This window comes from Pleurodeles waltl, chromosome 3_1, assembly GCF_031143425.1.
Source record: "Pleurodeles waltl isolate 20211129_DDA chromosome 3_1, aPleWal1.hap1.20221129, whole genome shotgun sequence".
Taxonomy (NCBI): Eukaryota; Metazoa; Chordata; class Amphibia; order Caudata; family Salamandridae; genus Pleurodeles; species Pleurodeles waltl.
In genome coordinates this window covers 1997745178-1997759834 of record NC_090440.1, presented here as the reverse complement: position 1 = coordinate 1997759834, position 14657 = coordinate 1997745178, and the positions used below count along the sequence as shown (strand labels likewise).

At 45.4% G+C, this 14657-nt stretch overlaps 1 protein-coding gene across 2 annotated transcripts in view; it reads right to left on the bottom strand.

The window, feature by feature from the left end:
• RPS6KB1 (ribosomal protein S6 kinase B1) overlaps positions 1-14657 on the bottom strand; it is a 446354-nt gene that overhangs the window by 142722 nt on the left and 288975 nt on the right. For both annotated transcript variants that reach the window (XM_069226434.1, XM_069226435.1), the window contains exons 8-9: positions 6893-6983; positions 6643-6733 (exon numbers count right to left, since the gene is read on the bottom strand). In XM_069226434.1, coding sequence (XP_069082535.1) covers positions 6643-6733; positions 6893-6983 — 182 coding nt within the window. The remainder of the gene's footprint in view (positions 1-6642; positions 6734-6892; positions 6984-14657) is intronic.

The window sequence follows — 14657 nt, the reverse complement described above, 5'->3', positions numbered from 1 at the left end:
GCCTGCAGAGAAGACGGAAGACAATTGCTTTGGCCCCAGCCCTAACGGCCTGTCTCCTGATTCGAAAACCTGCAACCAGCGACGTATCCGACGGGGACCAGCGACCTCTGAAGCCTCAGAGGACTGCCGTGGACTAAAGGACCAAGAAACTCCTGTGAACAGCGTTCTGCTCAACACCAGAAACTTCTTTGCAACAAAGAAGCAACTTTCAAAGACTTCACGTTTCCCGCCGGAAGCGTGAGACTTAACACTCTGCACCCGACGCCAACGGCTCGCGATCTAGAGAACAAACACCACAGGGAGGACTCCCCGGTGACCGCGAGCCTGTGAGTAGCCTGAGACGACCCCCCCCCCCCCCTGAGCCCCAACAGCGACACCTGCAGAGAGAATCCTGAGGCTCCCCCTGACTGCGACTGCCTGTAACAAGGGACCCTGCGCCTGGATCCAGCACTATACCAGCAGACCCCAGGACCTGAAGGAACCGAACCTCAGCGCAGAAGTGACCCCCAGGCGACCCTCTGCCTAGCCCAGGTGGTGGCAGTCCAGAGAAGCCCCCCACTAAGCTTGCCTGCACCGCTAGAGTGACCCCCAGGTCCCGCCATTGATTCCTATCTGAAACCCGACGCCTGCTTTGCACACTGCACCCGGCCGCCGCTGTGCCACTGAGGGTGTGTTTTGTGTGCCTACTTGTGTCCCCTCCAGTGCTCTACAAAACCCCCCTGGTCTGCCCCCGAGGAGGACTTACCTGCTGGCAGACTGGAACCACAGCACCCCTGTTCCCCATAGGCGCCTATGTGTTTTGGGCACCTCTTTGACCTCTGCACCTGACCGGCCCTGAGCTGCTGGTGTGGTAACTTTGGGGTTGCCTTGAACCCCCAACGGTGGGCTGCCTATGCCCAGGAACTGAGACTTGTAAGTGTCTTATCTCACAAACTAACCTTTACTTACCTCCACCAGGAACTGTTGATTTTTGCATTGTGTCCACTTTTAAAACAGCTTATTGCCATTTTATCAAAGACTGTATATGATATTGCTTTTATTCAAAAGTTCCTAACTTACCTGTGTGAAGTACCTTGCATTTCATGCGTTTACTTGAACCTGTGGTTCTTAAAATAAACTAAAGAAAATATATTTTTCTATAAAAAAACCCATTGGCCTGGAGTAAGTCTTTGAGTGTGTGTTCCTCATTTATTGCCTGTGTGTGTACAACAAATGCTTAACACTGCCCTCTGATAAGCCTACTGCTCGACCACACTACCACAAAATAGAGCATTATATTTATCTAATGTTGCCACTATCTTACCTCTACCTGTGCACACTATTTCTTACTTTGAAATAGTATATACAGAGCCAACTTCCTACACTGGTAAAGACAATATCTAGCTGCAGATTCCTTACCTTTGAATTTCCCATGAGTCAGACTGGATCCAGAAACTTTTTTTGTGAGCAGTACCCCTGTGCGCCGTTGGGTGGCTTCATTCGGTTCCGCGTTGCTGGAGCAAGAAGTTATGTAGCAGTCACATATATATGTGCCATTCAGGCGCACTGAGGGCAGTTACTTTTCACGACTATCCATGCCCGGAGCACAGAGCCATGAAGTGAACTGACTAATGTGTGTCCAACTAGGGCCCTAAAAAGAGAAACAACCCTAGCCCTACAAATCTGTCTGCAGAGCGGGGAGGCATGGGTGGGTCTCTACTGAATCTGCAGCTAGATATTGTCTCTACCAGATAATGAATTACTAAAGATAAGTAATTGTTTCACCTGATAAAATCTTCAAGCTTCAGATTCCTTACCTTTGAATAGATACCAAAGCCATACCATCCTGGCAGTGGGCTGCAGACACATTTATCTAGACTAAGAAGTCCTGTAGGACTCAATGGGCGAAATGACTGTCTCTGCAGACCTGATTGACCAGGCAAAAGTTTTTAGCAAACGTGTGCAGGGATGCCCAGGTTGCTAAAACAACAAGTGATGGACGGAATGCTGAACATTGTCAAACACTCACCCCCAGTCATAGATCTGGGTTTGATCCATCGTTCTTTTGCTCACCATGCCACCCCAGTTTGGACCCAGCCATATGCAAATCAGTCTTGACCCTGTTCCTCATGGGAACAGTCCAGACCGAACTGCCAATCCAGGTCCTCACTGGACCGGAAACAAGCATCCTGGGACCGGTTTCGGGGTTTCACCCCTCATCAGCCAGGCTAGCTTGAATCCAGTGGCATGGGAAGCACGGGACCCACGTCTGGGCATACCCTTCCCACTTAGGGTGACAAAGCAAAAACAACAAGTTGCTGCCTGACAGATGTCCAGGACTGGAACTCTACGGGCTAACGCAGTGGTTGCAGCTTTTCCTCTGGTGGAATGGGCCCTTAATCCCTCAGGAGGCTGCTTTTTAGCTGGGGAGTAGCAGATCTTAATACAGAAAACAACCCAGCGCAAAATGAGTCGCTTTTGTACTACCTGACCTTTTTTAGCTCCTACATAGCCCGTGAAGAGTTAGTCGTCCACCCGGAACTCTTTTGTGCATTAACAGTAGAACAACAATGCTCTTTTTGGGTCCAGACGGAGTCGCACCTCTACTTTACAGGGATGTGGAGGAGCATGAAAGGTTGGCAGTGACAACTTGTCCAAATTGGAATGGGGTCACCACTTTCGTGAGGAAAGAGGCCTAGGTGCGCAGCACCTCTGTCAGGGAACACAGTAAGGTAAGGTGTCTTGTATGATCAAGCCTGCAGCTCACTCACCCTCTGGGCAGACGTTAATGCCACTAAGAATGCCGCCTTGATGGTAAGCAGCCAGAGGGGACAATTGTGTAGTGGTACAGAAAGAGCACACATGAGGTACATGAGAACCAGGTTTAGATCCCACTGAGGCATGATATAGGGCGTAGAATGAAACATATGTACAAGCCCTTGGAGAAACCTATGTTGGTCAGGCAGTCACAGAAAGGCGCACAGAGAGGGAGATAACTCTTAAGAGTGCCCAAAGTAAAGCCCTGCTAGGCAGGGGTAAGAATGAAGAGAAGAATATCAGAAAGAAAGGCAGAAAGAAGGCTGATAGATTTTTCTGTACAAAATATTACAAATCTTTTGCAGGCGTATACAGTTTTGGGGGAGGGCCACCTGCCCGCCAAGATAACTTTCAGGAGGAAGTTCAAAAGCTATCATCTGTAGCCACTCAATCCTCACACAAGGAGGCAGAGAGTTGACAGGTTCAGGTGGAGGACTTTCCCCTGTTGATGCAACAGAAGATCCTCCCAAAGAGGCAGCCTGATCAGAGGATCGATGCTCATTTTCAAGAGGTCGGGACACCAGACTCTCTGAACCCAGTCCGGTGCCACAAGAATGACTTGGGCCCAGTTGTTCCTAATCTTCTTGAGAACTCTAGGCAGAAGTGGTACGGGAAAAGGCACACAGGAGGCCTGAACTCTACTCGAGACAAAAAGTGTCCCTGAGTGATAGCTGCCTTGAAAAACGGCAACACTGCTGACATTGCAGAGGCGAACAGATCTAAGTGAACATCCCAGTGAGTCTGTTGTGTCCAAACCACACCTGATGGTGAATTTTACTGCAGCTCTCCACTCTTTCACTGCTTGGGAGAGGGTGGCACGGGCCTCCTGTGGGACCTGTGGCAGCACTTGCGCAACCGTATCCCACAAGGTATGGCAATGATGGCCCAAAAGGCATACGGTGTTCATCGACTGCAAAGCTAAGCTGGTGGAAAATAACATTTTCTTGCTTAAGGTATATAGCCTCTTGGATTCCCTGTCTGGGGGAGTGGCAGGGAACGTGTCGAGGGAAGTTGAGGCTTGAACTACCCAGCTCTCAGGAGTGGAGTGTTGTCTGAGGGAACTAGGATCACCCGGGGCAGGGCAACAGTAGTGGGCAATTGTCCTGTTTACAGTAGCACCCGTGATGGGCTTGGACCAAGAACCCCAGACGACATCGGTCAGTTCTTCATTAAAGGGCAATAGGTGTTCTGATGAGGAAGCCCCAGGCTGATGCACCTCAGTCAAGAAGTTAGTCCTGACCGCCACCGAGGGAAGTTAGAGGTCAAGGACCACCGCTGCCCTCTTGACCACCACTGTAAGATGCTCCATCCTCCGTAGCCAGGGTGGGTGGAGAGAGCAAGCCAGTATTTGGAGAGGTGTCCGGTCCACTGGCATTCCCTAGATCCTCATTACCAGTCCACTGAAGGTGGGGGTCTCTAACTGGTATTCTAAAGGGTCCAGTGATCTTGCCCTGTAGTATAGCCATTTTAGTACAGTTTTTTGGGGTTTTTTTTGGCTTTTTTTTTTTTTTTTACCAACTAGGCCTGCCACTTATGTTCTTTAGCCCAGTTACATTTTAATCAGCTTAATTTTTATTATTTTAGTATAGGCCAAATTTGTGGTGCTTTTTTATTTTATTTATCTAGTTGTTCTTTTGCCTAGGAAAGCATTGTGTTTCTAGCAAGACATTCTTTTCACTTTGTGCTTTCCTCAAGGCTGCAGCAAGGTAGAGTTGCCGGCAAAGTGGTACACTGTGTCTCCAACATCTACAGAAACATACACATCCTTACGTGGGGACATTTTCTCAAAATATCAGCTGTTTTATTATAAAAACACTTCTCTGTCCCATGCACGTCAGAGGGAGATTCCAGCCAGATGACCATGACCGCATGCTGATTGCTGGTTGCCTACATGGGAATGGTGTCTTTCTAGACAACAGGTTTCCTTGCTCAGGTATGGGGGATGATGGAGGACAGCATGCAGGGGTACTGCTCACAAAAATGTTTTTGGATCCAGTCTGACACCTGGGAAATTCAAAAGTAAGGAATCTGCAGCTAGACATCTCGATTACATTGCAGGGAGATTGAAATCCCGCCCCTCTCCTCTGCGGGTTTGGGTTGTTATAGGGGTTGGCCCCATGCCACGCCAAAAGGCCACGCCAAAAGGCCACGCCAAAAGGCCACGCCAAAAGGCCACGCCAAAAGGCCACGCGCGTCTCTGGTTGGATGAACATATAGTAATGAAAATTACTTTGTAAAAAAAAAAAAAAGGTTAGAGACGTTATAGTTAGGCTCACATTTTAAAAGTACAAAACTATAGAAATTCACCTGTTATAGTTATCTCAAGTAACTATACCTCGTGCCGTAAGTTATAACTCACACCTTAGCCATGCACTGCTAATTACCCCACAAATTATGGCACTTGTGACATCTTTGATAATATTATTGTAGTTTTTTGTAGTAACATTATAGACCAAAAAAAACTGTGCATGGCAGGGGTGCGAGTTATAGTTACCTTCGGGCATGAGTTATAGTTATCTGAGATAACTAACATGTACATTTCTATGATTTGGTTTGTTTAAAATGTGAGCCTAACTATAATGTCCCTGTAACCTTTGTTTTTTTAGGAGTGTATATAAGACATACATACATATATCTAGGGACTAAATGTAAAGTGAGATGCCACTGCAATGTTTCTATTATGTCTTCATGTGCTGCACTATTCATAGCTACACCTGTTTTGTCGACATATATTCATACACTTTACACCAACAGAGCATATTAGAAACATGCAATGGATAACTCTACAGCCCAGACAAACAAATCAAATGACAACTGCCTTCGGCATACAGATCCATAAAATTATTGCATTAAAGAGTTCTATGGTACGGTCTATGCAGCCACTATGCAATAGGAACATTCACAAACAATAGGTCAATCGATTTTAGCCGAACACTATCCATAATGAATCATCACTAAATGCTAAGTCCAGAGACAACCTTAACTCCAGGGAACAAGGATAGCAGAACAGTAATGGGTGCCCGGACTCTAAAAGTACTACAGGGACATACAAATGGCAGAAATTCACTGTACTTGTAACAACTACATTTAGAAAAAAGATTAGGAATGACATTATGGATGTTTTCAAAGTTACACTTGGTCTTGTTGGCTAGTACAGGACAATTCTGTGAGGAGAGAATAATGCTTTCAGTAACACTAGAAGCATTTCAGACACACGTCGTCTTTCCACTTCTAGCTAATCACAATGGAAAATTAAACTACACTGAACAAAAAAGATTGTCTTTCAGTTTGTGCTTTCACTATATTCCTGAATATCGCCAGGGTACATTACACACTTACTTGGTAACAGCACCAATCAATACAGTTTCCACCATTCAAGTCTACATCTGATTTGTTGGCTAGGCCATTCAATTATGCGGCCTGACAATTACTCTAAATCAACATGAAAACAATTACGATCCCGGAACCATTTGGGATCACAGGGACCAAGACACAATAAAATCAGTTGTAACTCCTTTTGTATTAAATGCATCTTATATGATATACAGCACTTGGCTTGCACAGACGTGGAAACAAATCAAAATGATCTGATGAAAGCCTTTTATGTAAGTGATGCTTACTGCTATCATCAATTTCTCCCACTTTGAATGAAACTGATAAGCTGATTGTTAAGCAGCAGACACTCGAGTCCTGCATCTAAAATGCTGTAAGCTGGACATTAACTTCACGCTACAAAGTGTGAAAATATTTATAGTGATGGGCCAGTATAATGATCAATGAAGAATAATGCATGCTTTCTCAATGCACAAAGCATTGTTACAGCTAGTTTATGAAATGTGCACCTACTGCTCCAGTCAGCATGTCATACATCAGTGCTCCCAGACTCCACCAGTCCACAGCTCGATTATGGCCACTCCTCATCAAGATTTCAGGGGCCCTAGTAAGAGGAACACAGAATTTAAATTAACCCTACAAAGGAAATACTCATGATGCAAATGACAAACACTGTGCACAATTAAGTGTTTTTAGAGTGGTAGAGAAAAAGGGACACACACAGCCTGAAACACCAAGACAATCAATTTCTGAGAGAGCTCACATATATTCAATGGTTCCACAGAACGTGTGTGTGACTGTCCCATCATGAATGGACTCCTTACACAATCCGAAATCGGTCAGCTTTACATGCCCTAGAAAGAAGAGAAGACATGCTAAAGCCAGTTGCAAATTTCAACATGCTGAACACGTTCATGTTTGAATACTGTAAACCAGACATATTTCTGACTTTAGTTGCAGTTTTTTAATCTAAGCATTCGTGCATTGGCACTATCAACGGATTCTGGATTTAGTGTTTCATGCTTTGCGATACTTTTTAGTCCACACCTTTATTAATAGGTGTGCACAGATTGGCTTAGTAAATGCACTAGTAATTAGCATTACCATTCTCTCAATAGTGTAAAGGGTCTTGTCAACCAAACTATATCCACAACAATGTTACTGTACGTCACAGCACAGTAGGCTCATTCGAGACAAGCACTGACAAAGCTAGAAAATAATACCCATGCATGCACTAAAACATATTGCCCACATACATAAGAAACAAACCATACATACAAAGACTGCATTCATGATGACACCAATACATTTTCAGGAACTCATTCACATACCGATGAACACAAAGATAGGACTTCAGTACATCCACAGTCCCATGACGTCAGAATGCATATAATCAGGTTTATGAAGATGACCATGGTTTAGGATGAACAGGGAAATTAATGAAGACTTCATTAATGGTTAGCCTCTCAGTAGAAATGACATGTGAAATGCCATTCATTCAATTTTGTAATAGTATTACAGTCTCAGGCATGGTCAGTGTACTGGAAACGTACAGTATGCTTTTCACAAGATAAGTCAGTCAGTGTCCAAAACTATCTATTTTTAAGGAGCTCCTTGAATCCACTGGCTTCTCATGCTTCTAGCTTTGACCTAGTGAAACGATGCAATATATCAATAGCAGAGCAGCCTTAATAACCTTTAGAGCTAGTGTATTCCCTGTTCCTGTCTGCACAAATTGAAAAGTAGCCTATAGACCACAACAAAAACGTATAATATCCTGCGTCTTTAACTAGGAACCTGATTGTAATTTTGAAAAGATCAGGCTACAATACATATTACATTTTTCACCTTACACAGGCAAATGAGGGAAAACTCTGGCCACATGCCAATGAGTAGGTGATTTTCTATTAGACTTAAATTTGTGTATGTTTTCACCACCAAACCCTCCCCAGAATTACTTACTGGGCAACGGGAAGACCCTTTGGCGATTTTGGCATGCAAGGGCTGAATATTGGATGTTGTGAGGCCCTGCCAACATAGTGTGGCACCCATCTCACCAAATGCTGTTGTGAGGCCAATTCTGTTTAGTATTTTGTGAAGGATGAGACATTTAATCTAACAAAGATATCACCAGTAAATCAGACATCCACCCACTAAGGAACATGGAACAGTATAGAGTCTAAGTTGGTGCAAATAAAATATGAGTAAATTGGTAAATGAAAAGGAATTTGTACCGGATTAGTGATACGTATTCAGTTAGCTGGATTCTAAAAATATTTTTAATGTCCTTCATTTGGTCAACATAATTAACTAGCTAGTGGCCTGTGGCCACCTAGCTCTTACCAGCACACCTATAAAGATCACTTTTTCCAAAAGCATGATTGACAAGAAAACGTGACAAGTCAGTGTCTGGGTAACAACCTGGGGAGTGGAAGCATTATCTTAACTTTAACAATAGGCGAGCCCCTCATCGAAATTCATAATCGCAGTAAATTCACTAACCCTCCTACTGGAAGCAAGAGAAACCAGGAACGCTACCTTTAAAGAAGTCCCACAGTTCAACTGCCAGCCAGCAGAGTCACAGGCAGTGTGTAGGATGCGTTACTTTCCTCTTTTGTCAGTTTTTGGTTTTCTCCAGTTGGAATGTTAGAATAACGTTTTATGACTAGTGGAGACAGTTGAAGACGTACGTGATGGAGGGTGGTATGAGGCTCTCACCGCAATAAATACCTGCAATTTGTATTTATGCTTCCCTTTCAGTCCATATTGTCGAATAGCACAAGAGAACCAATACCAGTTGAGTGCATCATGTATGAAGTGTTGTAACCGAGTTATGCATGCTATCACAGAAAATTGTTGCAGAGTTCAAAGTGCATTCCACACGATGGGCAAGCCACACAGTAAGCAGAGGTGAATTTGAGTTTTGTGGCAAGCTAGAGGGTGTGGGCTTACAGTCCCTGCTGCTACTGCAAACTAGTTTCCTCAAACTGGAAATGAATGCTGGTGCAGAACCAGACAGCTAGAACTCCATCCTCGTGCTCATGCATAATGGAACCTCACTCATAGGACCTCACTCTCTGGTAATATTTGTATATTATATGGGGGGGGGGGGGGCATATTTGTAAAAAAAAAAAAAAAAAAAAAAAATCTTTATCTGCCTGATATGACTGTCAAGGCAGTACTGTTCTATGAACATATGCTGAGGGTCCAGATGATGAAGTCTCTCCTCCTTTGAGGGATAAGCTGGCACAAAAAAGCTGGCAGATTAATAGACTGGCCAAGGTGGAAGGAGGTCAGAACCTTTGGTACAAGGCCCCCCTAGATCTTGGATGTACAAGGGATGTGCTGGTCTGGTATCTGTGGGAGTGACTGGGCAAGTGCCACTGGGGGCCGGAGGAGTCATGCGGACAGGCACATTTCTCTGAATTGATATGGGTAGAAACAAACAATAGGCCGCCACCCAGGGGAAAACCAGGAAGCACTACACCACCCCGGGTCCACTATATAGCCCAACACAAGCCGTACATCCAGACAAGAAGCTTCTGATCAGGAACATGCAGAGGGGGAAGAAACGAGGGCTGAGATTTTGGCAGCCATCTGGTGTTCAAGGGTGGAATTGGAACACAAAATTGAAACAATGGCCCTAGAGGTTAATCGATTGCACACAGATCTTTGCAAGGTCTCTGAAAAAGTCTGAGTGGCTGAGGGCTTGATGGAGGAACTGCAGACAGAGGTGGCCACCCTCTGCAAACAGGTGGCCGTGGCTACGACCAGATCAGGGGGCCTTGAAGGCTAAAGTGAAGGACGCAGAGCGTAGATCAGGCTGAAACAATGTGCGCCTACCTGGGTTCCCAGAACAGGCAGAAACGTCAGCAACTGAGAGATTTGTGGATGTGGAGCAGTGGATTTGAGATAAGTTGAGACCAGTTGATTTATCCCCCATGTTCATAATCAGGAGAAAGCACCAGTCTCGTCCAGGGGCCCAGCTGAGAGCTATAACTACTCACATACTGAATTATAAAGACAGTGACTGTATCCTTAGGGCAGCCAGAGACACTGACGCAGCCAGATGTGAAAGTCAAAAGATATCCATTTATCAGGACTATACAAACAAGGTGCAAGGTACCCGAAATACTTTTCTGGAATTAAAAACTAAACTGCATGCCATGGGCCTGCACTATATGCTCCTGTACCCAACCAAGTTGAAATGGCTGTCTGGAGGAAAATCACACTTCGACAACCCTGAGCAAGTGTGGCGCTGGCTGGAGGTCTAGGACAAAGGGTCAAAAGATCGCACAGAATCCTAGAAGTCCAGGACACACAGGACTCCTGCTGCAGATGGCCCCAGCAGGTGTGAAGGGGAGGATGCAGATTCAGGGGACTGATGGTCTCCTGGAGGGAGTGTCCAAGGCAGGGTGGGGATCCAAGAGGACAGAACCATGGCCTTGACCCAACAGGATCAGGATTCGGAGATGGGTCTTGCCTCGTATCTCAGAGTGGAGAACCTTGAGGAGGTCGATCCAGGAAGCTGACTTGATATCCTTGGACGCATAAATAGCTATACTGGTTAATGACCCTATTATGTTCCTTCTGCAGTAAGGTTGAAAATATGGATGTGCTGTGGTCTAACAATGAATCCTCCCTAGGCAGGAGTGAGGTTCGCATGAAAACGTCTTATACTCACCTGTTTATTGAGCATTTTTGTCTTATGCAATTTGATACTGCATGTTTAGGGGGAGGGGATGCGAGACGGGATGACCAAACAGGACTGAAAGTACATGTTGCAACTTTATAGTGTGTTGAAAATGAGGAAATGTTCTTGCTACGTTTTCTGATGTTTGGGGACTAATACAGGTTGGAAAGCTTCCACACACCAGTGATAGGCAATGGTTGAGGAGGGGTGGGTTAGGCTGTGGGTCCTGACAGCAACAGAAACACAGGATCTGCAGTGTGGTGTTATATGCTGCATGCTCGGGGTGGGTGGTCTGGTTAAGGTTACATTTTTTATTCTCCAGGCTCATTTGTTTGATTTTATTACAGTGCTAGATGCTCAAATGTACACAGATCTCAATGCACGGAGGTTTACAGTTTGATCCACAGGAAGGGGTATACTGAGGGGGCAGAATGGGGAGTGGAAGGGGTGGGGGTGAACTCAATTCCCTACTGCATCTATGGCAGACCATAGTCACATGGATTATGCCAAAAGATACAGAGTCCACCCGTTCCTTAAACAACACAAAATACAAATCGCAGTTCTTCAGGAGGCAATTGTACTCTGGCTCCTATTCCTCCTATGGCAGGAAGGTGGCAATCTGGGTGGCCCCTGGCATCCCTTTCAAACTCACATACAGTGAGGAAAATGTGGAGGGCTGCCACATACTTCTGCAGGGTACCTTAGACATTCATACACTTCTAATGATGATCAACACTGTTTTGCTGGAGGGCAGCGTGGATGCCCCTATGATCTGGGCAGGTGATTAGAACTGTATAATGGATGGGGTACTAGATTGCTATACCCACCAAAGAAGGCACTAAGTGCTGATGGCAACCTCGCTACAGAGGGTGATGCATAACTTAGTGCTGTTGGACAGATGGCGTTCAATGCAACCGGGAGGCAAGGATTCTACTTGTTACTCTCTGACTCACAACACTTATTGCTGATTGGAATGCTTCTTAATAGGGGACTAGGTCATACCAGACTAGCCACGGTGACGCACCTGTGAAGGTTTTTGCTAGATCATGCCCCAACAATTCTGTCCTTGATATGGGGGGAGAAACCGAGTGGGTATATGTCCTGGTGTATACACCCGGACATTTTCACGGATCAGGTGTGAGGAGATGTTGTGGGGGGAGCCCTGGAGAACTACCTAGATGCGAACTGGAGACCATGGACAATAGAGCAATTGAATGGGAGGCACTCAAGGCAGTAGTCAGGGGGAATTGTATTGGGACTGTTTGTGGTGTCCGTAAGTGACTTACAGTGGAACTTAAGGTGTTAGAGGGGTGTTTAGCAGTCCTGCAGGAGGTCTTCTCTGATGAAATGCGCTTAATGGCTCTTGGGGTAAATAGAGAATTACACATAATTTGGGAGTCATTAGATGGAACTATCCTGAAGGTGTATAGCCAGCAAGTACATTGGGAGGGGCTTAAGTCTGGCAAGCTTCTAGCTTGTATTTTGAGAAGAGAAACAGAGATTGCCCCCATTTTGCACATCTGTGATTCACAGGGATGACTACAGACTAGGCAAAAGGACATTCTCTCAGTTTTGCTAGAGCATTTTAAAATTAGTTTACTGGGCTGGCCCATCGAGCCCCGACAGTGTGACTGATAGGTCCCTGGCTGTAGTGGGGCTTCCGCAGCTGCATTTTGATCTCATGGGAGAACTGGAAAAGGACCCATCCATGGAGGAGGTGGGTGATGCTGTGAAAACACTCAACAGGTCCAAGGCCCCAGGCAGTCATGGGTTCCCGGTGGAATGTTACAAAACATATTCTGCTAGTTTCAAGGAGAAGCAATTTGAGGTCTTTTGGGAGGCTAAGGGGAAGGGCCTTCTTCCGCAGACCACGCGAGAGGGAATAGTGTCCCTGATGCTCAAACCAGGGGGCGACTCAGCAGACTCCTCTCCTTTTATAGACCCCTCACTATGTTGAATACAGATCTTAAAATATAATGCAAAATATTAGCATTCAGGTTGCAGGGAGTAGTCCGAGAGCTGGTTCACGAGGACCAATGCGGTTTAATGCCAGCAAGCAGCACTACTCATAGTTTACAAAGGCTGATTCACATGTTACATGCTGCCTTGGACGAGGACCGGAAGATGGCTCTGATCACCATTGAGCTTGAGAAGGCATTCAACAAAGTGGAATGGGGCTATCTAGTGTCAGTGATGCAGGGTCATGGGGTTAGGACCAAATTACTGTTCCCGGATGAGACTTCTATATTTATTGAGCCCACTAGTCGCATCAGAGTGGGGGATGAACTCTGCATCATGGAAGGTGGTCAGGGGAACTCGGCAGGTATCCCCTTGTGCCTCTTCTTTTGCGCTGGCTATAGAGCCTCTTGCACTGCTGTTACGCAAAGAGATGGAACCCTAGGGGATTTAGGTGGGCACTATCACCCATATAGCCTCATTATATACTGACAATGCGTTTGCATATGTTTATTCCCCTGGTGACTCCGTTCCACTGTTAAAGCTGCTGAGGTCTTTTGGAGATGTCTTGGGTCTGCGGGTCAATACCCTGAAATCACTACTGTTTCCTCTTAAGGGATTGACTGGTAAAAGTTTGGATCATCTGCTGAATTTGTGACTCAGGTGGGAGCTGGAGGGATTCAGATACATCGGGATTTGGGTCACACATTCAGAGACCCAACACCAGCTCAACAATGTAGATGGGATTTTATCAGGACTCACCAACTCCATTCAATTCTGGAACAAACTTCCTCTTTCCCTGGTTGGGTGAGCTGCCATAGCAAAAATTGCCTTTCTTCCACGTTGCTTATACCTAGTACAAAGTTTGCTTTTCCCACTGAGACAAAGGTTCTTTCATAGGCTGCCAGCCTACTGGGTTCTCTAATATGGGCTGGTAAGCATAGCAGAGTGTCGCTCACTACTTTCAAGAGGGACCTAGTGGGGGGTGACTGGCTATCCTGGATAAGAGGTGCTAGTAGTATGCTGCACACCTACAGTATGCTTCTAAATGGCTAACGGTCTTTGAGCAACTGGGAAAAGTGACTGCTGGGGGCTAAAGAGGTAGCCCTCTCTACCACGCAATTGATGCGTGGGGCAGGCCAGAAACTCCAGTCCTACACCTAATTACAACCACAGCTAGGATCTGAAACAGGTAGCACACTGTGTTCTCAGGAGGCTAGGTCTGCATCAAGGCAACATGCAGCATAGATAGCATTGATGGCATCTAGTAGGAATCCCTCTGAAAACCCTGCCTGTGTGAGATGTATTTATACAGATCTTGTAGGATCCTTAACGCAGGTATGCTCCCAAACAATAGATAAGACATGCATGGGGTGGCAAGGATTAGTTACTTACCTGTAAATCCTAGTTCTCTTCCAGGGGTATCCTCATCAAAGTCATAAACATTGAATATTCCCGCCCTTGTGCGGGGACCCCGGAGCATATATATATAAAATACTTACATATTATCATGTGTAAAACAGCAATGCAGGCTATAATCATAAATAGGCTAAAATGCTTTATTTCTATGCAAGTTTTTTTTTTTTTTAAATATATTATAAAATCACAATAGATCATAAATATCTACCTAAGCCCCAAAAACTGGACTTAGGGAAGTAAACAGCAGTAAATATCAGAGAAAAATAGAAAAAACCACATTGAAAAACAATGAAGCATTCTTAGCCAATAGGCTGCATGCAGGTTAACACAGGAGAACCATAAAAACTTTGGCACCGTGCCTTTAAGACCCTGAGCACCTCCAGTATCCCACCATGCCTCAGGGGTGAAGGGAAGGTGACAGTTGGTTCACAGTTAGGTCAGTACTTTTTTACGGTGACAA